Source organism: Rhamphochromis longiceps, linkage group LG8, assembly GCF_057381845.1.
Source record: "Rhamphochromis longiceps isolate RC_006_pf linkage group LG8, R_longiceps_female_GT1.1, whole genome shotgun sequence".
Classification (NCBI taxonomy): Eukaryota; Metazoa; Chordata; class Actinopteri; order Cichliformes; family Cichlidae; genus Rhamphochromis; species Rhamphochromis longiceps.
This window is the reverse complement of record NC_140564.1, coordinates 19,122,357-19,149,228: the sequence shown is the minus strand read 5'-3', so window position 1 is coordinate 19,149,228 and position 26,872 is coordinate 19,122,357. Positions and strand designations below refer to the sequence as shown.

General features: G+C 38.4%; 3 protein-coding genes across 3 annotated transcripts in view; 2 read left to right on the top strand and 1 right to left on the bottom strand.

Moving 5' to 3' along the window:
* aldoab (aldolase a, fructose-bisphosphate, b) lies at positions 1-3,829 on the bottom strand. The gene is made up of 7 exons (XM_085416280.1): positions 3,695-3,829; positions 2,291-2,409; positions 1,780-2,046; positions 1,524-1,684; positions 921-1,179; positions 599-798; positions 1-460 (listed from the first exon to the last, which is right to left on the bottom strand). The coding sequence occupies exons 2-7, from the start codon at positions 2,400-2,402 to the stop codon at positions 368-370; spliced, it is 1,092 nt and encodes a 363-aa protein (XP_085272406.1). The 5' UTR covers positions 2,403-2,409; positions 3,695-3,829; the 3' UTR covers positions 1-367.
* On the top strand, positions 3,825-26,553 carry LOC146663514 (integrin alpha-M-like). The gene is made up of 30 exons (XM_085416251.1): positions 3,825-5,248; positions 7,964-8,066; positions 8,648-8,739; positions 9,087-9,157; positions 9,941-10,055; positions 12,544-12,671; positions 12,799-12,941; positions 13,226-13,376; positions 13,652-13,802; positions 14,026-14,093; positions 14,261-14,381; positions 14,546-14,685; positions 15,381-15,527; positions 15,620-15,832; positions 15,940-16,073; positions 16,990-17,138; positions 17,243-17,394; positions 17,516-17,641; positions 19,031-19,104; positions 21,052-21,193; positions 21,281-21,379; positions 21,491-21,570; positions 21,655-21,741; positions 21,846-21,915; positions 22,015-22,116; positions 22,521-22,601; positions 22,686-22,796; positions 22,955-23,068; positions 23,180-23,290; positions 23,435-26,553. Exons 1-30 carry the CDS (start codon positions 5,188-5,190, stop codon positions 23,498-23,500), a joined length of 3,402 nt encoding a protein of 1,133 aa, XP_085272377.1. The 5' UTR covers positions 3,825-5,187; the 3' UTR covers positions 23,501-26,553.
* The window catches only part of LOC146663512 (integrin alpha-M-like), a 22,117-nt gene continuing 20,611 nt past the window's right edge, over positions 25,367-26,872 (top strand). Inside the window, exon 1 of the mRNA XM_085417374.1 lies at positions 25,367-25,523. Coding sequence (XP_085273500.1) covers positions 25,367-25,523 — 157 coding nt within the window. The remainder of the gene's footprint in view (positions 25,524-26,872) is intronic.

The window sequence follows — 26,872 nt, the reverse complement described above, 5'->3', positions numbered from 1 at the left end:
CTACGGTAAATACTTTATTCCATGGTAACAGTATAAATCATATACTGAACTTACTGGAAGCAGACCAAGGAAAATAGTACAAGTTGTGTAAAAACAGTGTGGGAATCTTCACCTGAAAAAAGGTGTTTAAAAATAAAAGCTAAGGGAATGGAGGAAGAACGTGTTTTAGTCTTCTAGCTGCAGCAACCACTCAAAGCTTTTTTCTTTCTTTCTCTTTTGCTTCCTACTGAGATGTAAAAGTGCTGCTGTTTCTGTTGTAGCGTTTAATAGTAGAGTGTGAATTTCATAGGTGGTGCCTTAAGGGACGTGTCCTTTTCCGTGATGATGTAATAATGGAGGGGTAGGGGTGGAAAAAGGGTGGTTATGCTTAATAAGCATGATTAGCCACAAACAGTGACTCTCCACCAGCAGTGCTGGCTCCAGTGGAAACATATTTGCCCACACTGGCCTGGTTGTTAGCCTGTAAGATAGAAAATATGATATTATTTAATGCACAAGAGGACTCTAGAGCATGAGTTTGATGTTAATAATAATAATAATAATACAACTCTTTCATATAGCTTTATATTTTAGTTACACAGTTCATATTCAGACATACCAGAGCTCTCTTTACAAACTCTTCTTGGCATGCCTTTCCGTTCTCCTTCTTCCCACCCCAGGCTTTCAGGGCAGAGGCCTGCAGTGCACGGCCATATGAGAAGGTGAGTGCCCAGGGCTTGCGCAGGGGGCACTGGTTCATGGCGTTCAGGTTGACAGAGGCCTCCTCCTCACTCTGACCACCAGACAGGAAGGTAATACCTGCAAAGCAGGTAGAGTTTAGCAACCCAGATTGCAGATCTAATGCAGATTAGTCATAAAAGATTATGTCTAAAAAAGTGTAAAAGTGTGCATATCAGCAAGCGTGTGATGTACTTTCTTACCAGGAACTGCAGGGGGAACGGTGCGGCGCAGGGCAGTAACAGTTGCCATGGCAATCTCCTGGTTGGTGTACTTGTGTGAGCAAGAGTGTCCAGCGGTAACCATGTTGGGTTTGAGCAGGGTACCCTCCAGGTAGACGTGGTGGTCGGACAGGGCCTTGTAGACGGCAGCCAGGACCTTCTCAGTGACGTACTGACAACGCTTCAGGTCATGGTCACCATCAGGAAGAATCTCAGGCTCAACAATGGGGACAATACCGTGCTAGGAAAGGCAAGGACACAAAGACAGGGTAAAATAGGAGCTCATATTAAGAAGACAAGACCTGAAATCCAAAAGTGAAGACTTTAAAAATTTAATGTTATGCTGCCTTGATAATACTATGACATAGCATTAATTTGGAGAAAAGTTTTTTGAGCTTGTTGGCACATTATGAGGTTTCCTCATTGTGTGTATTTACCCATGCAGGAAGTATGCGTGTGGCATGATCATATCAAATGCACAAGCAAAAACAGCAAAAATATTTTAATGTTTTTTTTTTTAAATAGACCCAATAATAGATCTTGTAAAATTCAGTTAAACTGGGTTATCTGTCTGTTGTGTCTTACCATCTGGCAGATGCTGGCATAGCGAGCCAGGACATTGGCATTCTCTATGATAGCCAGTCTTGAGGGCGTGGTGGGGGTGATCTTCAGAACACAACGCCACTTGGCGAAGTCAGCACCATCCTTCTTGTACTGGGCGCAACGCTCATAAAGCCCATCGAGACCTGTTAGGAAGGACAAACATACACAATACGTTAGATAAAGATATTAAAAGATAATTATGTAATACGGATGATGTCTGGATCTTTTCTGTGCTCACCCTGGGTGGTTGTCTCGCCATTGGTTCCTGCCAGGGGGACAACACCTTTGTCGACCTTGATACCCACCACCATGCCTCTTTCTTTGAGGTATTGAGGGAAAGGCTTGCCATTGTCGGTCTTCTGGTACATGGTCTCGTGGAAGAGGATAACGCCACCAATACAGGGATTGATGCGGTCGTCAGCAGTGAAGAGGAGCTGGCGGTACAGCCTCCTGTTCTCCTCAGTGTTCTCAGCATTGATGCTCTGGAAGCGCTTGGCCACACTGCCTGGAGGTTATAGAAACAGATAAAATCAGATTGACTATAAAAACATAGTATATTATTAAGTGTTGGAAGCCACAGTCTGTCTGCACGTTTGCAGAAATGTTTCAGTTCAGGTCTGAGAAAACACACACAGTGAAACCAGTTTCAACTGTAGCCTAACTGCAATCCTTTAAGCCATAGTTTTTGGCAACTGTTGAGTTGACTGTCCCAAAGAACTGATTGTTAGTATATAGGTTCATTTTCTTACCAGTTGACTCATCTGCAGCAAGGATTCCTTTGCCTGGAGCCACAATCTTCAGAGCAATATCATTGAGCTCCTTCTTTTGCTCAGGAGTGAGGAAAGGGTATGCGTGAGGCATCCTGACTCTTGATATAAATAGAGGGAAGACAAAAATTTGAGAAATTAATAATGAACATGACACAGGGGTTATACATTTTTACAGTGCGCCAAGGCGAAAGGTTATACTGCACTGCATATCTGCTTTTGAGTGTAACAGTTTCAGGGTATATGTGTGGGAAACTGCTAGATGAAAGGAGCACAGAACATCGGGTTGATTGTGTGAAGGAAGTGGTAAAAAAAACAAAAACGTCTGGCTCATGGTTTTATGTTTTCCTGTCAGACTATCTTTTGCTAAAACAACCCAGACCAGCTTGTGTCCTACATGCGACAGCAGCTGTTTAAGCTTTAACTGCTGCAGCAGCTTGTGCGCTGGTTTCACACTATTCCCCAGGCACAATATGTAACCTCACAGAGGATCCAGTGTCAGAGAACTACCACAAATCCCCCTCCACCACCATCACATGCCCCACCCTCCATGCATCTGACCACCCTTAAAAAATCGTGTGCACGTCCGTGACCTATTCCATTTTCTAGCCTCTTATCCCTGACCTTTCCATTCCCCTCCACAGCCCCCCTTCCCTCACCATTCCTCTTGACTGGCCTCTATCGCATACCTCCTCCAACTGTCACCCTGTTGCCACTATCAATACGTTAGACTAAATATACCCAGTGTACCCAGTATACTGCTTGCATGAGGCAGTGAGTGCACTGTAGCTCATGTAGCATGAATGGGCTGCATAAAAGAAAATGTGCAGCGTTCCACCCGGCTGTTGATGAGGCATGCCACATTGCAGAAGGCAGTCTAGATGAATTTATCTAGTAAAGCAAGAAATTAGTCAGACTATTGAGTCACCACTGACCAACGATTCAATGGAAACTTTGCATCAGATAAAGGTAGGTGACTGAAGTTTACCAAAAATGATCAGCTTTGTTTAATATCAAGGGAGAATCGTTCTCACAGTTCATCACAATCATTATTTAATGTTGTTATACTATAGAAAGTGATGAGATATTTTCATCTGTCTAGCATCTGGTTCATTGACGTTGAAGTAACAAAAAAAAAAAAAGACGCACACTTGCATTTAACCAACAGACATGAACCTGCGGGTTACACTGATATAGTTCGAGTCATGTTAACCACACAGTTGTGAAAGCTACAAGAAGATGCATAACACTGTTTTTATTTTATCTCTGGTATACAGGTCATAAGCCTCTCATTATGCCAAGGCTTTATAACATAACATTCAATAGCTAACCAACAAATCCACTTGAAATGCTGTTTTTTTCATGGGCATGAATTCAATCTTTTACCTTTGAGGTTGCGAGGAGAGCTGAGAGAAGAGAGAAGAAGGGAGAAGATCCGGCCTTCGTCTGCGACACCCCTGCAAGCCTGCTGGCCCTTGTATTTATCCTCCCATTGTGACCCCTCACATTTCAGCTGCCCAACTATAAAAAGAACAGGATGCAACCAGAGATGGCTTGTGACATTCAGCAGGACTGGGGCTGGAGTAACGTGCTAGCAAGCAGCCACTCAAAGGGCAAAGAGTGTTTCAGTGAACGGCACAAAATGCGATGGAATAACAGGCAGTTAGGGTTTAGGTGAAGTCCACATAGAAGGGGTTGAGTAGACGATATTATCCAGAAATGTGCAGGGAAGAATGGCCTACTATGTAAGTGTTTCTTACACTCTCCTTAAACGAAATTATGCATCTTCCAAGCACATCCTTTACATTCTGTCTTATATTAAACATTTTATTTAGCTGCAGTTATTGTAAAATATGCTGCTCACCAAAGAAGAACATCTAATATCTGGAGGTCATTTGAAATAGTATGTGAAGGAAGATAAATTTGGGGGTATATGTAGAATGCACTAAATGTGTGTGTCTGCGTGCACACAGACACACAGAAACAGAGTGAGAGTGAGAGAGGGTTGAGCATGTTGCAACATTACCAACCTGCCCTTAGAAATCCAAACCAGACTCAGCAACACAGCACACTGATCCTTGACCTTTTCTCGACCTTTCTTGATCGTCTGTGCTCTGCAGGAAGAGGTCAACCGCCAAGCTAGGGAAAGGTTGCAGGTTCATATTTTCGGGGCACATTGCACTTTGCATCTGTTTCTGTGCCTCTCACTCAGCTCATGGGAAAGCACAAAACAGACAGTTTCAGACTTTGGGTTTTGTAGTGCACGCTACACTTTTTTTAGTGGCACACACTTATCGTAAAAGAAGCCAACTTCCTGACAGGAGGGCTTGCGGGCTGAACAATGCAACAGGAATAGATGTGTTAAGTAGAAATCTGAAGAAGCAAATTCAACTTGCTAGTCAACTACAGGGAAAGTAATAGTCATAATGTCAGATGCTCAACATTCCCTTTTCTTATTTACAATTTAATGTGATAACAAAAAGAATTTGATTGGACTGACCTCAAATTTTCAGCAAAAATTTTTATCTTAGACCTGCTAATGAGGCAGATGGTTTTATTTAAATGTTAACATTTTAATTATATTTAAAATAATTTCATCTGGTTGTCCACATGCCAATAAACTTTACTGTTATACTATTGTTTAAGAAAATTAGAGCTTAAACTAAATTAGTTGGCCACCCACCACCACAATCTCTCTTATATAACACAGCGCTGCCGCTATTGAAACTCCTCCTTCATCGAGTTCCTCTAAAGATGCCTCGGCTTTGATCAGTCAATTGATTATTTCTGCTTTTTGGCTCCTTCTTACATGCTTTCAGCAGAAGTGGCACCTTGCTCAGCAGTGAAAATTAAAAATAAAACCAAATATCACAGTTAAAATGATTTTCCATGGGAGTAACACAATGAACTGGCTAATTAGTGCTACAATATTCTTGTCAGGTAAGGCAGTTTGTGCCTTTTATCTTTCATTGTCTAGTTATGCCTTCATTTTAAGTTAAATATTATGGAGCAGTATGTCTGTTGTGCTCATTTCCTTTTTTTTTCTCTGTGAATCAAACTTACTGAGACGTGTGATCAGCCCAGTTAGTTTCAGAGTGTAAAAATAGCTTAATGAGTACAATATTTTGATTGCATTTCACCTCTAGCATGCACTGAGTGAAAAAACCCTTTCATAAATAATTTTGCAAAATTTAATTCTTGATTATTAATCCATAAATAATTCTGTGCTAATGCAATCATCACATATTTGAGGCCTGTTTCCAGTGTCACATTGTACTTTTTGATCCTGTGATGAATAATTTAACTAACACTGTGTTGACAAGAAAAAAACTTGAGGACATGGCATTGTAATAAAATGTTTTAATAAATTTACTTTTCAGGGGGTTATGAAACCATTTAATGTTTTTTCTTTATATTCATCACTATTTACATTAGATTCTCACTGAAGGCATCAAAACTATAAATGAGCACATATGGAATCAAAAACATGTTTTATAGTTTAGATTCTTCAAAAATCGCCACCCTTTACTTTGATTACTGCTTTGCACACTCTTGGCATTCTCTTGATGAGCTTCATGAGGTCGTCACCTGAAATGGTTTTCCAACATTCTTGGAGGAGTTCCCAGAGATGCTGCGCACTTGTTGGCCCTTTTGCCTTCACTCTGCGGTCCATCTCATTCCAAACCATCTCAACTGGGTTTAGGTCAGGTGACTGTGGAGGACAGGCCATGTGGCGCGGCACTCCATCAATCTCTTTCTTGGTCAAATAGCCCTTACAAAGCTGGAGGTGTGTTTGGGGTCATTGTCCTGTTTACAAACAAATGATGGTCCAACTAAATGCAAACTGAATAGGATGGCATGTCGCTACAGAATGCTTTGGTAGCCATGCTGGTTTAGTGTGCCTTAAATTTTGAATGAATCCCCAACAGTGTCACCAGCAAAGCCTCTCCCATACCATCACACCCCCTGTTTCACAGTGGAAGCCATGAATGTAGAGACCATCCGTTCACACTCACCAAAGACTCAGCAGGTGGAACCAAAGTTCTCAAATTTGGACTCATCAGACCAAAGCACAGCTTTCCACTGGTCCAATGTCCAATCCTAGTCTTTCTTGGCTCAAAAAATCTCTTCTCCTTGTTTCTTTTCCTTAGTCGTGGTTTCTTAGCAGATATTTGACCATAAAGGCCTGATTCTCACACTCCTCTGAACATGTCTGTGAAGGTTCTCAGTCATCCATGTCATTGTAGTCAAAGGAGCTTGCAAAGAAAAGCGTCTGGACTTCTTTAAGTTACTTGAAGACGTTTCACCTCTCATCCGAGAAGCTTCTTCAGTTCTAAGGTCAAATGGTGGAGAGTCCCAGATATAAACCTAGTGGGAGTAACCCCCCACAGAGGGACAAAAGGACCCGCTGATGATCCTCTAATTGCCTGAGCCAAGGTGTGAAACTGGGTGTGGGTCCCAATCAGCCAGGGTTTCGGGTGTGTTCATTGTGAAACCTGGCCCCACCTTATCATGTGAATTCCTGAGGTCAGATGGCCCAGGATGTGAGTGGGCGTTAAGGCGTCTGGGAAGGGATCTCAAAACTGGATTATAGATGGCAGAGAGTTGGTGTCGTAAACCACCGCCTCTGTTCAAAGATGGTCGCTCACAGTGGACATAGGTGGCTTCTTTCACTCCTCTTTCAAACCATCTGTCCTCTCTGTCCAAAATGTGAACATTGGCATCCTGGAAAGAGTGTCCTTTATCCTTAAGATGCAGATGGACTGCTGAGTCTTGTCCTGTGGAGGTGGCTCTTCTATGTTGTGCCATGCGCTTGTGACCACCTCCACAGGACAAGACTCAGCAGTCCAACTGTCTTCAGTTCTTGAAGTAATGATGGACTGTCAATTCTCTTTACTTAGCTGATTGGTTGTTGCCATAATATAAATTCTAGCAGTTGTCAAATACGACTGTCAGCTGTGTATCAACCTGACTCCTGCACAACACACTGACTGATGGTCCCAATCTCATCAAGCAGGTAAGAATTTACCCAAATGAAACCTGACAAGGCACAGCTGTGAAGTGAAAACCATTTCAGCTGACCACATTATGAAGCTCATTAAGGGAAGGCCAAGGGTTTGCAGCGCTGTCAGCAAAGCAAAGGGTGGCTGCTTTCAGGAATGTAAAATATAATACATATTTAGTTATTTATATTTTTTTCTTTGCTATATAATTCAATATATCATGTATATATTTGATGTCTTTAGTATGTCTTTACAATGTTGAAAGTACTAAAAATAAAGAAAAACTATTAAATAAGATGTGTCCAAACTTTTGACTGTATATATGGAATTTAAGACATAAAATTGACTCCAAATTGAAGTCTTGAGTGTGTTTTACAAGACAATAATTGCTCTGAGTTCTTAGAATTTAAAAATATCTAGCTTATCTGCTCTCTAGTTGTAATAAAAGATCACCCACTGAGGCAGACCTCAGTTCAAACTGCTACACTCCAACAAAAATAAAGAGAAACACAGACTTTATACAATTTTCTGTATGTGGTATTCAACAGAGGTGCTATAATCACATTAGAGTACCTTTATTACTACATAAGTAATAGATTAAAGTTGTTTATAGTAAAACAAATGGTTTTTTTTTTGCTTCTTTAATTCTCAGTGTTAAATCCTGCACTTTCTTTCAATATTGATCCTGGGGCTTGGAAGACCCTGAGTAGCTCTGCTCCTGGTTTTGGGTACAAGGTGATTCAAAGAAAATCAGAGTAAGTCACAAGGGCGATCGTGGCTCAAGAGTTGGGAGTTCGCCTTGTAATCGGAAGGTTGCCGGTTCGATCCCCGGCTTGGACAGTCTCGGTCGTTGTGTCCTTGGGCAAGACACTTCACCCGTTGCCTACTGGTGGTGGTCAGAGGGCCCGGTGGCGCTAGTGTCCGGCAGCCTCGCCTCTGTCAGTGCGCCCCAGGGTGGCTGTGGCTACAATGTAGCTTGCCATCACCAGTGTGTGAATGTGTGCGTGAATGGGTGGATGACTGGATATGTAAAGCGCTTTGGGGTCCTTAGGGACTAGTAAAGCGCTATATAAATACAGGCCATTTACAAGACACATTGATAAAGTGTGTGTATGTTAGTGTATCACACGTACACACACATACATGTTTGTTAAATCTATGCTTGCAATTGGACTATTTGCTTTTTAAGAATATTGCTATTTATTACTAATTTTCTTCTAGCAAACATCATAATAGGTTGCAAACATGCAATATTTCTTAACAGAAAAGATATGTAGTGTATTTAACCACAGTTTGCTCTCTAGACTTACATTGTGGTCTGGATTTATCTCCACAGTTTGATCGTCAGTGCCCCACTTGAACACGAGAATGGGGGAATATATAGCTGCACCACTTCTCCTCCAAAATGTCAAGATATAAAACTAGAAGGTAGGTAACCATTAATTTGTAAATGTCTTAAAACCTCAACAGCAACTATTTTACCTTTGCAAAAATTCTGCTCAGACCCTGGCACAGAAACCTGGTTTGATATCTTTGTATTGAGCCTTCAAAACTGAGATCAACTTACTTTTTAAATTTTTACAGCTATGAAATGAAGTTATAGTGAAAGTGAATTCTGTGTTGCATTCCTTTCTGTTGTAAATGTGCCGTGTAAATTGATCATGTAAAAAGGGAAGTGTATTAATTGAGGTGCTTTGTAGTCTTCGGCTTCACTGTTTCTTCCATTATCAAGGAGTTTTTTGTGTTTTAACAAATATTGCATTCTTTAAATACAGCCCCAGATTTGACAGCTAATGTGTCCCTTGGTATGTCAATGGCAAGTGATCCCTCTGGAGAAAACACTGTGGTGAGTTGCTAGCTCCAGACCTTATGTTAAGTACTTTTTAAAATCACTGATGATCCAACTCAACTGTCTTATGTATGTAAAATGTCTTGTGTTAAAAATTGCATTGTGAAAAATCACTGAACCTCCCAGTGGTTCTCCACAGAATCAGCTAATTTAAAAAAAACAACAACACATCTTACATATTAGCTTAATGTTACTGGGTGACTGTGGTCCCATCTGCACCAGAATGCATGCCACACATACTTGGGCAAGATACTAACCCCAAGCTGCACTCTGATGCATCTGTCAGAGTATACATGCATGTAAATGTCAGATAGAAAGCACTTACATGGGAAAAGGATAGAAAAAAATCATTTGTTTGAGTGGGTGTGAATGAGTGAGGTTGTATAAGAAAAGTGCTACATAAGACCCAGACCTTCTACGATTTACTGGTACAGATAATGTTCAGTGTGGTGTAGATAAAGAGGAAAAGCAGGTCTCTCTGAATGTAGAAAGATGACAAAGGAATAGAAGTGAGGTTTGTATTTTGAGTGAGCTCTGTAGCCTGGATTGAGTACCACACCTCCAGAGTTCCCACAGGTTTAACCCGTCACATATTCACACGCATGTTCCTGAAAGAGAGCAGAAGCAGAAATTCTTTTAAAAAAACAAAAACATTAGCTGATACTGAAGATTTATGTGGGAATTTATTTTTTTCAGATCTGATTGATTTTTATATGGAATAAAGGAAACAGGGACAGGAAATAATCAGCCTAATCAGAACTTGTCTTTGTCTGTTTTTAGGTGTGTTGTCCATCCATCCCAAAGCACTGCAAAAGTATCACCATGTACAACGGTGTGTGCTTTCAGATTGACAGTTCTAATTCATTTGGACCACCGATACCATCTTCTCTTGACGGTAATAGTAAACAGAGTTTGTGAAAATGTACCTACAATGAATAATGTTTTTGAGAAAAAAAAAGATTTTAAATGATGATTCCATTTATTAAGGAAAAAATGTCAATGAGTGTGTCACGTGGCTGTGGAGAAATTTTGGCCCTGTGGCGGCCCACTAGAGGGCTCCACCCACTAGAGGGCTCCACTCACACCCAAGTAGGGAGGACAGGTTTTGTCGAGTTGTGTGGCGCGACGTGTTCAGTTAATGTGTTGTGATGAATAAAATCGGAGTGGAAAGTTAGGGCTTCTGTTTTGTCTTTACTATACCTCCACAGCACACTTTTTTTTTTGAGAAGTGTTTTAATTCAGCCCGCCGGTGGGTTTTAGACTGTGAATGCCCTTTTTAATGTCATGTTAATCTGCGTTAGGTCCAGACTTTGACTAGGCAACTTCAAAACCTTTATTCTCTCAACTTGAGTTCAACTTGCTGGTTGTTTTAGATCATGTTTTAGATGATTCATGTTTTAGATCATTCTTCTGTTGCATGACGCAAATGTGCTTGAGCTTTTGACATGATCATTTTGGATTTTCTGGTCGAGAACATAATTCATAGATCCATCAATTACGCCAAATCATTAGGAAGCAGCAAAATCAGCCGTAGACACACTGCAATCACCATGTTTGATTGTTGGTGTGATGCTTTTTTAATGAAATGCTGTGTTGGTTTTTCTCCAGATTTAACTGGACTCAAACAATTAAAAAAGTTCAGGTTTTGTTTCAGTCTACAGAATATTTCCCCAGAATCTCCAAGATATTTTTTGGCAAATGTGAGACGAGTCTTTGTGCTTTTTTGGTGATTTTTCTCCTCAAACTCTCTATTTGTATGCCATTTTTACCCAGTCTCTTTTCTATTGTTGAATCGTGAACTCTGACCTTAACTGGGACAAGTGAGGCCTGCAGTTCTTTAGATGCTGGTCTGGGTATGGCTGTGACTTTCTTGATGAATCGCCGATGTGCTCTTGGAGTAATTTTGGTAGGCTGGCCACTCCTGAGAAGGTTCACCTGTTCTTAGTTGTTCTTAGTTTTTCCATTTGTAGATAATGGCTCTCACCATGGTTTGCTTGAGTCCAGAAAACTTAGAAATGACTTACAAATGTCAAAGATATATTTCACATCTCTTCTTGAGTTTCTCTAGATCGTGGCATGATGCTTTTTGAGATCTTTAGCATGCTTCAGTTTGTCATGCAGGTTCTACTTAAGTTATTTCTTGATTGAACAGGTCTAGTAGTCTGTACTAATTGTTTTGAGTCATGTTATACAAACATTTTTAACTCACAAGACGTTTGTGTAAGAAACTGAGATGTTTTGTCTTGCTTCTAAGTGACAGAGTCGATTCTGTTCATCTGGATGTTTAGAAGGTTGGAAAATCCTGTAGTCACCCGAGACTGAGAAAGACACTTGGATGAGTGATGAAACCCACCGTAAACACTGCATCCACATGAGCACAATCAACCTTCTGGGATTTCAAATAATTTAAGCTTTTCTGTATTTTCATAAAGAAATAAAAATAAATGTAAACAATAAGACTAAGAATAATTGTCATGGTCGCTGTGTGGCAGGCAGGATGAGGACCCAAAATGCAAACTCACGGACTCAGGGGATAAACTCAAAATGCAGCTTTATTGCTGACAAAAGATAATAGGAAAACTAAACTGGGAAAAACTAACATAAAGTTCACCAGGAAACACAGGGGGAATCACACACAGCATGAGGGAGAACGCGACACAGAACTGAGGGAGACGCAGACATAAATACACCGAGGGTTAACGAGGGAAGTGGGAGCACATGGGGAACACAGCTGACACTGATAATCATAACGAGACAGGGCGGGGTGAACATAACATGACGTATACAGGTGCGGGAGTCCCAAAGTAAAACAGGAAGTACAGAGGTGCAAACAGGAGGAGAGAGAGCACGGGGAGAACGCAGACATAACGGGCTGGGGAAAACGTAGAATAAAACACAAGGAGAGACGAGGGCTCACAGATACACAGGGGCACACAGGAGGTAACCAAATAAGGATCATCATAACTAAATAATCCTAGGAACCAAGGCAAGACTAGGGAATAAAATACAAAACACACAAAACTGAGAATACTGGGCCAACATGGCCCAGGACCATGACAATAATTGTGGTTGGAGATCCTATACATTAACTTTGGTAAAACCCTGATAAGCATTTTTGGACCAAACTCATTTAATCCCTTAATCTTCTTGTCTCTCTTGTTAAACTAACATAGACAACAGCGACTGAGCTATGCCACTAAATAGACAAACATACGTACTTTAGTGATTAACTAGCAAATGCATACTACATAGATTGTCTTTGTGTTATTCATAATGCCTTTACTGAGGTGCAAAATTCTTTTGCTTTGCTTTTTATATGAGTGAAAAAATATAAAAATCACCCCATAAAACTAAATCTAATTTTGAATCCATTTCTTTGACAGACTGTGAAACACAAGCCGACCTTGCCTTTCTGTTGGATGGTTCAGGCAGCGTATCTGGTCCTGATTTTCGAACAATGAAGAAGTTTGTGAGAGATCTAATTGTATCATTTCTCTCAAGTGACACACAGGTGAGACACTGTTGTCCCTCTGCTACTTAAATAACAGCAAATCATGACATAGATTACATCTTTGTTTGCATTTAACACCATAAAATATAATCTAACACATGTTTCACATATTTTTTCTTTCTTTCAGTTTTCTGTTTCCCAGTTCTCTAGTGCACCACAGATTCATTTTAACTTTCAAAAATTTAACTTAACTGAAATGGAAGATAAAATCAATAGAATTCAGCAACACACGGGACAGACTTTCACGGCTAAGGCCATCAAAGAAGTTGTGTAAGTGATGCAAAGATATTACTGAAGCATTGCATTTTTCAGTGAATCTGACCACAGTAACTACTGTGCATGTTCAGTATTATGTTGTGGACAAGATGGCACAAACCAAGGCCAATTTGAAATACATGCAGATCTAATGCTGCATCTGCAAAGTACAAAAATATCTGTATTTTGGAAAAATTATGAAAAATATGAATGACACTGAAATATGTATGACCACAAGGTGCACTTTTAAAAATACTTTGTGTTGAAATTTCATTTTATTATTATTTTTTATTTGATAGGGAAAAAGTTTTCAGCCCACAGCAAGGCTCCAGACCAAATGTGAAGAAGGTCTTGATTGTAATTACTGATGGAGCATCTAATGACCGTGAGAACCTGGAAGGTGCAGTAGAGCAAGCAAAAAATAAATCAATTGCTCGATTTGTTATTGGGGTAAGCACTTCAGTTATTTAAACTTGTAGAATATTGAGTTTCGTATTGATTGATGATGCTGTCACTTGTCAGACATGCTGTGAATTAGTTCTGCCATTCAGTCAACAAGAAATAACTGTTATTGTTGATTTGAGTTCTTTTCAGTGTTAGAGAGTATAATATCTGTGTGTAGATTTCATTTTAAATCAGGTGAGATTTAAGGACTGTATTTTACCAAAGTCAGCAAATGATCTTGAATAGTATGAAAACTTAATCATAGTTTTTCCAATCTCCAGGTCGGGGATGCATTTGATAAACCTGAGGCAAAACAAGAACTGCACAGCATTGCATCATCTCCCTCAGAAAAACATGTGTTTGAAGTGAAGAAATTCAGCGCACTTGAAGAAATAAGACAGAATCTACAGGACAAAATTTTTCCCATTGAAGGTACAAATATACATTCAACATTAAAGCTTTGTTAAAATTCCTGTCACATTGTATTCTTTTTATTGCATGTTACAAATTTTGTCTCATTTTAAGTTAAACAGCTTGTTGCTTTATGAAAAGAGCAATAAATACTCAGCACATTTATAATAAACAACAAAAAGTCATTTGAATTCTTTACTTTAAGAATAATTAAAATTTTGTCTTGTTTATTTTTCTGTCACAGAAAGCAGTGGAGAGTCACTGAAAATGGAAATGTCTCAAGAGGGATTTAGTACAGTTTATGCACCTGAGGTAATTAAAACTACATGAAACTCATCAGACAGTCTAGTCTGATGAGAAAGAGAGATTCACATGTGCCACCTTTTGTAACTTGAAGGCAACCAGATAATTGAACACAGTCCAGATTTTAAATAAAAAAAATTATTGTATATTAAATGTATTTTCTGTGTACACTGTAGGGAATTCAGATGTCTATTGTTGGTGCAAACCAGTGGAGGGGAGGCTACGTGCAATACACAACAGGAGGCCAGAAGGTGAAAACATATGAGGATGTGTCTTTTGAGCCTGACAGCTATCTTGGTAAGAATATTACAGCTTTAACAGTCTAACTCAAACACATGTGATCATGTATATACACAGCTCTGCTGTAATTCTTTTACACAAACAAGTGGATCAGTTTGCACATGAAAAAAATTTAAAAGGAGAAATAAGTTGTCTTTCCTTTTTTGATTACCAAATTCTAGGTTACTCCATGGCAATTGCTAGAACCCAAAGTGGTTCTCTGACAGTTCTTGGTGCTCCAAGATATAAACACAGAGGAGTTGTGGTCTCTGTTAACAGAGACAACTTTGAAAACCAAACGATTGAGCCGTTGGCATCACAGGTATGAATTTACAGCAAGACAGATCTGAATGACCTTGTAAAAAGAAAAATTACCATCATAATGCGGCTACCCCTTCGGCGCCAGCTGTGGGCTCAATGCTGGAGCCGAACAAAAACTCCCTGATAACGACTGTGTTGAGTCTGTTCCTTCCCATTCCATGCAAGGCCACCTGGGTTGGCTGGAAGACTGTTTACTTAGCCTGGCAGGGCGAAGGAAACTGTCTCAGCTGAACTATGGACATGCACACACATACATATACTGATACTGATAAGCACTCACTGACACATCACCCTCCCTATCCAACACCACCTCCAATGCTTACCTCCCCTCTGATGTGGACATCGGGTCAGCTGGAGGCGCAGTCAAAAGATTGCAGCGGTCCCAGATCAGATGTACACACTGGAACACTTTCCCATGTTGCTTGTCTGTGTTTATTGTGTTATGGTGTGTTGATACCTGTGCATTCGTGTATTATCCTTTTGTGTTACACATTTCGATGTTTCTTTTTCCTCGCTACCTAGCCTGACCTGTCTCCCCAATGTGATGTTTGTGTATTGTATGTACGGTCGGCAAGGTCTGTCATCTCGGTTGTGGGCAAAAGACCTGCAACTGAAAAATAAAGGCTATCTCATCTCATCTAAATTATATATAAATTATTTTTTCAAATAAAAATGTATATTTTTTTGCTTACACAGTATCAGACTGGTGCATATTTCGGGGCAGAGGTGTGTACCATGGACATAAATAATGATGACATCACTGAGCTAATCTTCATATCAGCCCCAATGTACATGGAGCCTGATAGAGAGGGAAGAGTTTATGTTTGCAGACTAACTGGTTTGGTAAATCAAAGTTTTATCCACTTCAATTAAATTAATTATTTTATTTGTCAACTTCCCTAATGATCATATAATATTCACTCTCCTGCTTTCAGTTTGTGGAGTGTAATTTTGATGATCCATTAGTACTAAGAGGACATGCAGCTGTCAAAGGAAGGTTCGGCTCTTCTCTTGCTGTGCTGCCTGATCTAAACTCAGATGGATTCAGGGATTTGGCAGTTGGAGCACCTTTGGAGAATAATGGTGAAGGCAGCATCTACATTTTCCACAGTGAAGGAGGCGAAAGAATCAGTCCTACTTACTCACAGGTACACAGCATCAAAGTACTCACAATGATTATTAAACTTATCTGTGATGTAAAAGTGCATCTATACAACCTGCAGCTTTATTATTTAAAATATGTTCATTCACACAGAGAATTACTGGCTCTGAGGTCCAGTCAGGACTGAAGTTCTTTGGAGTGACAATCAGTCAGTCGGCTTTTGACCAGAGTGGTGATGGACTGCTTGACTTAGCGGTGGGTTCAAAGGGTAAAGTTGTCTTGCTGAGGTAAGTCAAAGATAGTCCAGCCATGTGTTACTGTTGTCACTGGTACTTTTTGTGAAGGTTCAATTGTAATGAATAGAATACTGCTAAAAACTTAGTGTAAATGTAACATTTTCTAATTATAAAAAAGGCACATTAATGTAATTAGAAATTCTGTTTGCAGAACACAGTTTACTTCAAAATGTACAGGAAAATACAGGAAAAAATGCATTTTTTTGCAAAGAAAAAAGGGTGATGCACACATGCAGCTACACATAGAGTTTAGCCGAGCTAAATTGAACAGACAGAAAATCAGCAGTAGCTCACATAACCACTTGTTACTCCCAAGGTATGCATAAGGGCATAGGACTCACCAAAAATGGACAACAGAAGATTGGAAAAACACTCTGATGAGTCTGGTCTCTAACAACAATGGTATCCACAGTCAGCAGATCTCAGTCCAATAGCACCTTTGGGATGTGGTTGAACAGGTCTACAACACCTTATTGAATTTATGCAACTAAGAATTAAAGCAAAGGAGGGTCCATCCAAGTACTACCAAGGTGTCAGTAACAAACTTGGTGGTGATTGTAGATACTTCTTTAGAAAGCATTACAGATTTATAATGAATGCTTCCTTAAATCATTAAATTTCATTTAAAACATATCTGGTTGATGCCATATAATAAGAGAAAATGTTCTTTACTTAGAAAATTAACATCTCTCACTGACCCCAAACTTTTAGTAGCAGAGATATTGATAGAAATAAGTAGACATAGTGGTTTATAAAATGTAAATCAAAGAAAAGTGCACACAGTTGTGAAGTCTTGATCAGAACATCTACAATGAAGATTAGCTGTCAGCTTAGTAGTAATTACAAAGGTAATAGTCATTCACATGTCTAGTTCATCATCTCCTTTCCCTATTATGTCCATTTCCAGATCAAGACCCATTGTAGAGGTAAAGTCTGAGGTGTCATTCAGCCCAGACCAAATCTCTACTCAGAATGTAGACTGCTCAAAACCATTGGAGAACACAGTTACAGTCTGCTTTACCATGAGCAGCTTGTCTACGAAAGAGCTACATGCAGGTTTATTATTCTTATCTGTTTCTAAATCACTAAACCATTCATCAGTTTACTTTATGTATGCATGTGCATTTGTAACATTTAAGTCAAACTCTGATCTATTCCAGCTCAAGCAAGGATTGATTATATGTTAACATTGGATACCACTCGCAAACCTTCAAAAAAACGAGCTCACTTCAGTGTGAAAGAACAAGAGCAGTCTGGATCAATTATTGTCACCTTGGGGAAAACGTGTTTAACTGTAACATTTTTTATTGAGGTAAATTCTATTAATAACATCACAATTATCAAATGAACCAACAGATGTTTAAGTCAGTAAAGAAAATATTTTAATTTTAGTCTTGTAGTCCTGCAACACTGACATTGCTCTCTTCTTGCAGGCCTGTCCAGAAGATGCTCTCAGTCCTCTTTCTAATGAGATTAAATTCAGTTTTTATGGTTTGCCTTCTGAGAAAAATCTCACACCAAGTCTTTCCCCGCATGCTCCAACAGCAACTAATTATCCCGTAAGCAATGTGCACTATAAGTGTACAGTTAATACTTTTGCCTTTACTTTTTATGTAAGTCTGGCATTGAGAAGAACCTGTGCATTTGTCAGGTCTTCAAAGAGTAGTGACAAACACTAACTGAAAACACTGAATTAAAAATATTCAAGCCTTTCTAACTAGAGTCCTTGCACCTACAGAGGAACAAGTTGTCGCGAAATCAATCAATGTAGAGCAGTGTCACAAACCATGGAGGCCCCAGAAAAGTGCAATCAAACGATGAGTTTATTAACAGTCCGGAGAAAACATCAACATATGTCTTCTGACCAAAATACATCTTGTGGATACTTATAAACCAGTGGGGTACACGCCCCCCCATGGCGTCAATGACAGATTAAAATAGGTTCCAGACATTAGTCACAGTTAATCGTACATCTTTAATAGCTATAAGCAGACATAGAACTTCTCTTTTCTATAACACCTTCCATACAAGGTAATAAACTTCAAGCCCTCAGGGTCTCTGAGGCTAATTATTGACTCTGATCGTCTGTTACCAAGTAGAATAAAATATATTAAGACACCAAATGAGTTAAGGCCTCAGGCCTGGCACATTCCTAGATTATATGTGTTATATGTATTGTAAGCATGCATGCAATCATCCTTCTATGTTCTAGTTTCCCTCAGCATGTATCACCTGGACAGTCACGCCAGTGAAGCTTAAGACCCTTAATGAACCGAACATCAACTCAAAATAAGCACAGATATGCAATGTGTATAAAATACTTCTAACCGTACTTGTAATAAAAGTTAACATAATGGAAGGATCCTCAAATGGACATCTTCAATAAACAGCTGTAATGCAGTATCAATACTGTGAGAAATATTATTACATGAAATAATGCTGTAAAGAATGTTATTAATGCAATTATAATGATGCAGATTATATGGCAGCAATAAAAGAATTTCTGTATCTCCACAAAGTGGACCAAGAATATCGTTAGAAAGAATTTTATCTTCAGTACAGAAAGTTTTGGTTAATGTTAGTCCATTTCACAGCAATAAGCATGCAGTTGCTTAGCTTGGTGACATAACCAGCTAACACTACTCACTTAACTTATAAAAGAGAATACATTCATTGTTGCTGTGGAATACATAGTAATACATAGTAAGGTCCATAGGTATTACATTTACTCTTCAGCCTCTGAAACTGTACAAAAATGATCTGTTATTTCTGAACCATTAATGCAGACATTTGTTCAACCCTTTGAATTAAGGCTAAATATCTGCACTTCAGTCACACATTATTTGATTTAACACTGACTTCAGTGGTGTACAGAGGTATAATTACAATAAAATGAAATTATAATGAGTGAAATGTATAATGTAAATACACCATGCTTTCTTCCACAGTTAAATTTTGAGATCAACTGTGGCACTGACAAGAATTGCAATGATAACCTGAAGGTGGATTTCAACTTCACCAGGTGAGGCCCAGTTACTAAAATTAAGCTTTACTTGTGTCACAGTCAGGCGACCGTGTGGCTCATGGATTTGAAAGGACCCAGCATGTAGAACACAGGAAGCAGACACGATCAACAAAAAGCCTAATTTAATGCTAATAGCTAAGTTAAAAATTATAACACATTCCTAAGAAAAGACCAAATCCCAAAACACAAGGGAATGGGAAATACAGAAAGAAGAAAAAAATCACACTCAGGGAAACACTGGGGAGGCAAAATACCTAGAGCCAAAACCCAAAAAACAATTATGTCACAAAACTTAAAAGCATTCCAAGAATAATAAAACCAAGACTGGACACCAAAATAAAACCAAAAAAATAATCCAAAATGAAAAATATAAGTATTAAAACATCCGCTGAAAATCTAACTCAGACATATTTATGATTAAACTCAAATTCACAAAAAACCCCAGAATTTGACAACTTGTGTGCCTGGAAATGTGCTACTTTTAATTGCTTGTACATGAAGCATAAAAACACTATTCTACTGAAGCATTTGAATAAAATTTATAGCCACTCTGTCAAAATTCTCCTTCCTTATGATTAATAAGTCACAACAAAGCTGGAAAGAGAAATAAAGAAACAAAAATAAAAAGAAGAGAAAAACACTAACACAAATAATAAATCTGTTTACGATGGCGTATGAGGGACACAGAAGAAAAAATGTTATTTATTATTTTGAGAAAATTCGAAATGTGGAGATTACAATTGTTGTTTCAAGACAAACTGCCATGGCTACTGTAGGGAGGAGAGAGAAAGCGAGGGAGGAAAGAGGGCGAAAGAACAAACAAACAGACATGCATAGACATCACTAGAGAAACCGGCAGATACACAACATGAAGACATCACTCACCTAATTGGGGAGGACATACAGAAGCAACACTATGCCAAACAGAACACAAAAGGAAACAGACTAAATGAATAGGAAACTAAGAACAAGAAACAAACGATGAAACAAAGAGGCACAAAGAAGTCCAAAAGTCCTTGAACCAAGAGGAAGAGTGGATTAGTAAAAAATGAAAAGGCAGGTAATGGACAGATGTAAAGATATCGATGGTTCACTAATTCATCTACTCAAGGCATCTTGTAGAGGGTATAGCATCTGTAGCAACAACTGTTATCTGCACATTTAAACTGTTTTTTCCCCAAATAGTATTTCAACTGTTTCTCGAAATTTAGACTTAATTTTTTAATAATGAATAATATATATTTTTTGTAATGTGGCCCTAATACTCTTGCATGTCTATTTGCCTGGAGACTCCATGTGTAAAATCATTTTTCTGCTTGCTACGACGATTAAATAACCAATACTCAGTGCAGTCTGTCTTTCCCCTGTTAGTGGGATGACTGTACAAATATCAGGTTGAGTTTTTATGCTATTTCATTATGTTGTGGTGCACAATAAAGCATAGCTATTTAAAAGACTGCAATATAATGAAATACAATTGATCAGAGAATTACTCATGATGGCAGAGATTATCTGCTAAGAGACCTCCCAATGTAGATAAAAATTAACTTTTCTCTATTTGAACCCATTTTATATATTTTATTTCCAATTTTACTAGGTCATAAGCTGAAATATTGTACAATTTGATAAACACCATATTGCCTCCTAATGCCGAGTTTTAAGCATTGTCCTACCCTGTGTCAGACTGGCAATCTGTCCAGGGTATACTGCTGGCCCTTGCCCAATGTTAGCTGTGATAGCAGTAGAAAGTGAGTGGATGGCTAATCAGTAGATGCTAACATGTTAATGCAATAAGTTAATATACTACATCCCTTAGGATCTGTAAGTTGTTACCATTTTAACATTCAATTGAAAACTACCATAAATTTAGCATTTTGTGCTTTTAGCTCAGCTGTCGTCTTGTTTTCCTCTCCTTTTATTCTCATCTGGCTTCATACTCCACAGATCCTTAGAGGTTAAAGTGGGCATTGATGAGCTTTTGAATGTCACAGTCACAGTAGAGAACAGAGGAGAAAACTCCTACAACAGCCATGTTATTCTCACGTACCCAGCTGGACTCTCCTACAGGAAGTTCACCATTCAGCAGGTAAGGCATCAGGATCAAGTCTGTATCAGTTCATGACTGATCTGCTGCTCTTCCAAAGCATCTAGAATCTTTTTTTCCTAATAAAAGGGAAGAATTGAGTGCAACTCCTTGGACAGTGAAGATGGTTTATCACGAGGAAGGACAGACTGTACTATTGACAAGCCCATTTTCAAGAGCCAAACTAAGGTTTGTTTTTTAATTTTATTTGTACAAAAAATCTTTTATCAATTTGTTTTTTCTGACTTTTGCACAACTTAAGGACAAAGAGAAGTCACTCATCTCTCTCATTCCATTAAGGCTTCCTTCATTGTCTGCTATGGGATTGACACCAATAGTCAATTTGAGAGGAAGATATTTGTCACTGCAAATGCCACCAGGTACTGTTTCTCTGGTACATGTACTTTTCATTTAAGCAGTAGACCCACAGATACAGTATAAATATGTTCACCTCTCTCTTTCAGTGGAAATCAGGAGCATGCACCTACAAGTGAACTCTACAAAAAGAAATTGATTGATGTAAAATACAGCATTTTTATGACAATTAAAGGGTATGTGTTGTTCTCTTTGTAACAGAAAAGGAAACAAAAAAATAGAAAGTGACAACTATTCTAATACATGGTATTTAATCAATCTTTAAAATATGTCTGTTTAGCTCCCCCAGCTATAACAATTTCACATTTGGGAAGAATGATTTGCAGAAACCAGTCCAGCAATCAATCACGGTAGAACATGACATGTGTATATATCTGTATTTTGTAAAGGTAATTCTATGATTTAGATCCAACTATTATGCTTAGCTCTTGTTTTCTTTTCTTGTTTAGCTAACAAATGATATCAGAGCACTTCATAATTTCACTGTGTGGATCAAGGTTCCAGTGAAGCTTGGGGGAAAAGACATTTGGGTGCATCCGAACAACCTACAGGTAATATATATGCAGTAGTGTGCAAAAGTCTTAAGTCACCCTTCATTTCTTTATATTTTGCTATCAAAGATAAATGTAAGTGGTCTTGAATAATAGTTCTTTAGGCTTTCTAAAGGTTTTGCTGTGTTGAATATTAAAGGAGGAGGTCATACCAATATTGACTTTCAAGCCAAAGTCTACACACTGTGTCTTATTTACTATATATCGATGTATGTTTGCATTTTTCAGTAAATTGTTGCAACTATTTTCCATTTTCCCTGCAAAACATAGAGAAATGATGGTGGCTCAAGGCTTGTACACAGTATTGTATGTTGTTTTAGGTATTGACTACAAAAATGGCTCATGCTTAGCAGTGTAATACATGCATGTGGTAACATTGGGACCATAAATCAAATGTATTATAGATTGCAGACTGTAAGAAAGGAAGTTATGAAGAACCACATGTTAAAGACTTTGTTCTTCAGATCCAAAAAAATAAAGTAGTGGTAAGTATTAGTCTAAACATTGTAGATTTAACATTACAATGGATCAACTTTTGTTGCATTTAGTCTTCTTTAAATGATCCACAGGACTGCTCTGTGGCCATGTGTAGAGTGTTTGAGTGCCTGGCATCTATGGAAAGGCAGGAGAAGAGGACGTATGAAATCTCTGGAAACCTCACTTCACAGTGGATAGAGCAGGTAACTGATGGGACGTTTATGTTAAGTGCTACATTAGGGTTTTTTTTTCACGTCACACTTCTTCCTTACTTGGTACTACTAACTCATATATATATATTTTCCAATATATATATATTTTCATTTTCAAATTCAGCTCATCCCTCTTGATTTTTTCTTAGATTGGACTTCAATCTGCTAAATTCCTCTTGACCAGCCAAGTCAGTCTGAAGTACGACCAAAGCAAGTACGTCTACTTTTCAACAGGGTCTGACTACAATTCTCCTGTTCACAAGGTGAGCACTTGTAATATATATAGTATATAATGTTATCTTGATATAATAATAATAATAATAATAATAATAACAGTTTCCATTTTATTTACAAACTGTCACTTCATCTTTCAGATTGAGGCACAGGTAGAAGTGTACCCTGAGCCAGATTTTATCAAAGAGATCATTGGAGGATGTCTGGGAGGGTTGATTTTTCTGATTTTACTCACAGTTGTCCTGTATAAGGTGAGATGATGATCACACTTTTTCAATTAATTTTTTCATAAGAAAAGCTATTAGAGAATGTGGACAAATAATTAAATTTTCTTTTCATTAACATAATTTTTATGCACAGTTACTTGAATTTTATGTTTTTCCTTGCACTTCTAGGCTGGATTTTTCAAGAGTAAATATAGCAAGGTAAATACTGAAGAACCGGAAGATGGTCCAGGATAAAAACAAAGGTTCATATTTGTAGATCTCTATCTAATCTTCAAAGAATGTCTGAAATCCCTCCCCTGCTCTCCCATTTCCTTACAATAGAACTTCCTACCTGGTGGGCAGGACCTGACATAGCAAAATCGGTATGGCCCGGATCTGGCCCACACAGTGTGCTTACAAATGGCCCACATACCGCAAAGAATGACGGCCCTTTGGTGGCCCAGATCTGGTTTGCCAGAGGTGGCCCACACATGGGCCAGCACAAGGCCAGTGCTGGCCCAGAACAATTTCAGCTCTGGCCCCAGATGTCAGCCTAATGTGTACCTTAATCAAGCCATGTAATAACAACATGTGCCAGAACATAATAGTGCAAAAGTAACATGACGAAACTCTGTTCGGACAGCGAATGGACTGATTCTTATATAGTGCTTTTCTACTATCAGAGATTACTCAAAGTGCTCTATACGACATGCCACATTCAGCCAATCACACACTTTCTCCAAACTGAATGCTTCCTAACCACATTATACACATTAAAACTCTTGACAAGCAGACTGGAGGAGCCAGGGATCAAACCACTAACCTTCTGATCAGTTAGTCACCTGCTCTACCACCTGAGATACAGCCACCCAGTGGTAAACATGAGTAAACCCTCACTAGGTTTTGGATAAAGTTGGCTACCATAGCAGTATAGTGTTGCAACATGGCATTTGGGTCTTCTAACTAAAATAGGAAAATAGGAACATAAATAGTGCCATCATTGCCAGACCTGGCCCACATCTGGTTGACATATACCCTGCCATGACACCAGTCAGTCAGAAGTGCCAGCTTGATGCCGGATCTGGGCCAGACCTGTTTTCTATGAGCCTGGGCCACATAAACCAAACCACAATCGGGCCAGATGTGGCATGCTATCACATAAACAGTGCCATCTATGCCAGGGCTGGCCCATATCTGGATGACACCACTTACCATTCCAGAGGTCAGCCAGCAGTGCCGGCTTGACACCAGATCCGGGCCAGACCTGTCTGCTATGTGGGACTTTCGCAATGGGAATATGAAATGAACTGAAGAGATCTGAAAAGTAAATCTGAAATTGTTTATTCTCTTTTTCTGGACCCAAAAAGTAAATAAAATTGTTCAAATTAAACTGTACTTATATTTAACACAAGCACCTGAAGACCACCTGAAGACAGTGTTTTTAGAGGCCACACTATGAAGGGTTGTGAAATACTATCCTGTATAACAGACACTTATAGTAGTAAGTGTCTGCTATACAGTCATTTGCTTTCAAGTTAAATTTAATGCACAATGTGGAAAAAGGATACTCAAATAAAATGGTTGAGGTTGAATATAGTGAAGTACCTGAGTAGATGTAGAGTGATTCTGAAACAGTCCTGTAAAGAATTATGGTATGAAAGTTTTTAGAGTGACTGTACTATTTTTTTTAAAGGATAATAATAATTGCCCACCATGAAATATCTCTGTATTTATATTTTTACAAACTGTATGTTTGTAGACATTATTGTACAGCAAAAAACTTTTCATGTCACCCTGTAATGTATAATGAATGAAATTTAATATATTTTATATGCTTAAAAGCAAAGGTGGAAAGTAACGAATTACATTTACTTGCGTTACTGTAATTGAGTAGTATTTTTTGTGTATTTGTACTTTTTAAAGTCATTTTTCAAGTCGGTAATTTTACTTTTACTTAAGTATATTTTTTAAAAAGTATTGTACTTTGCTACATTTTCAATCACACCTCTTACTGAGTAAATTAAAAGAACAAACAAACAAAAAAACCCCCAACATTGCGCTTCAGAAATACTGCAGGTAATGATGGGTAGTAGAACAAATTGGCGTTGGGTCACGATAAAGATGGAGTCTGATATCGGTGGTACGGATCCAGCGAAAAAAGAAACCCCGTTGAATTCTGCTGACCCTGAACTCGAAGAAACGGATGTGAACCCCTGGCCGTATTTAAGGGACCATTTCGGCTTCAAGTGCAAGAAAGGCAACAGCTTTATTATGCAGTGTAAGCTGTGTTTGCCCAGAGAGACCGAGTTAGCAGCTTTTAAAAATTCCACATCAAACCTGCGCAAGCATGTAGAGGTACGTTAAATGAAACTTGTACATTTATTTTAGCAAAAAGGCTGTGCTCAAGTTAATCACATTAAGTTAAGACATAAGCTGTTATTGGGCACGTTGTTGTCCACGCAACTTACATTTTTTTTTTACTGGATTGGTAAATTGTCAAAAGAAAATGTGTTTACTTACATTTTTCCTGTTTGTTAATAATAATAATTTATTTTAAAAAAATAGTTAAATTAGACAGAAGACAGAAGTGGCTACTTTCTTACTTAACCCACATATGTTCACACTGCAGGCAAAAGAATAACATGTGCTATGTGCAGAGGTGTTTTTTTCTGTTCTGAAACTGATCTCCCTGTTGGAGCTCAGTCTGGGGAGAGTTATTTTTTTCTCCTTATCTTTCCTCATGTGGTGCATTTTCCATTGTTATACCTCTCTGACCTGTCTTCCCCATGTGATGTTTGTGTAATGTATGTATGGTCAGAAGGGTAAGATGGCGCTGGCAAAGGTCGGCAGCCTTAACCCAATTTCCTTCGGGGTCAACCTTCAGGATCAATAATGTTTTATTGAATTGAATTGAAATGCTCCTCAAAATTAACAGAGCAGGGCTATGTTTAAAAAACTTAAAACACATTTTTATAGCAGCTGCCGTACAGCTCAATTCAGTACTTGTTCTCTTATTTGACAGTTTAGGACACATTCTCATGTAAAAGAATTATATGGTTTTGACAGTTTGGTTGGTTGGTTTGGTGACCATTATCCATTTTGATGTATAGACTTGCACTTTAACTGCCACTGCACTTTAATTTGTAAAGTTTTTCTTTTAATTAAAAAACAACTACTTTGAGATTTATCCCATTGTCTTTTTTGCACTACTCAGAAGAGGCTGTCCTCCTGCTGACAAAAAAGTAACTATGTAACTTTTACTCTGAGTACATTTTAAATGAGCTACTTTTTAATTTTACTTGAGTAAATTTTTAGACAGGTAATTTCACTTGTACTTGAGTAAAATTTCAACAAAGTAATAGTACTTTTACTTGAGTAAAATATTTTAGTACTCTTTCCACCTCTGCTTAACTGCTGTAGATGTGCAAAGTGCCAATAACAATGTGAATGCCGTTGTTCAATAAATTGTAAAATGTGTAATATTTATAAAAGATAAAGTTTTTGCTTCATCATTATCATTCATTATATGTAGTATGTGAATAAAATTCATTTCATTTTTCATACATAACTAATCATCCAGTGTAGAAAAACAACATATTGTTGAATCCATAACTAGTTATATATTCT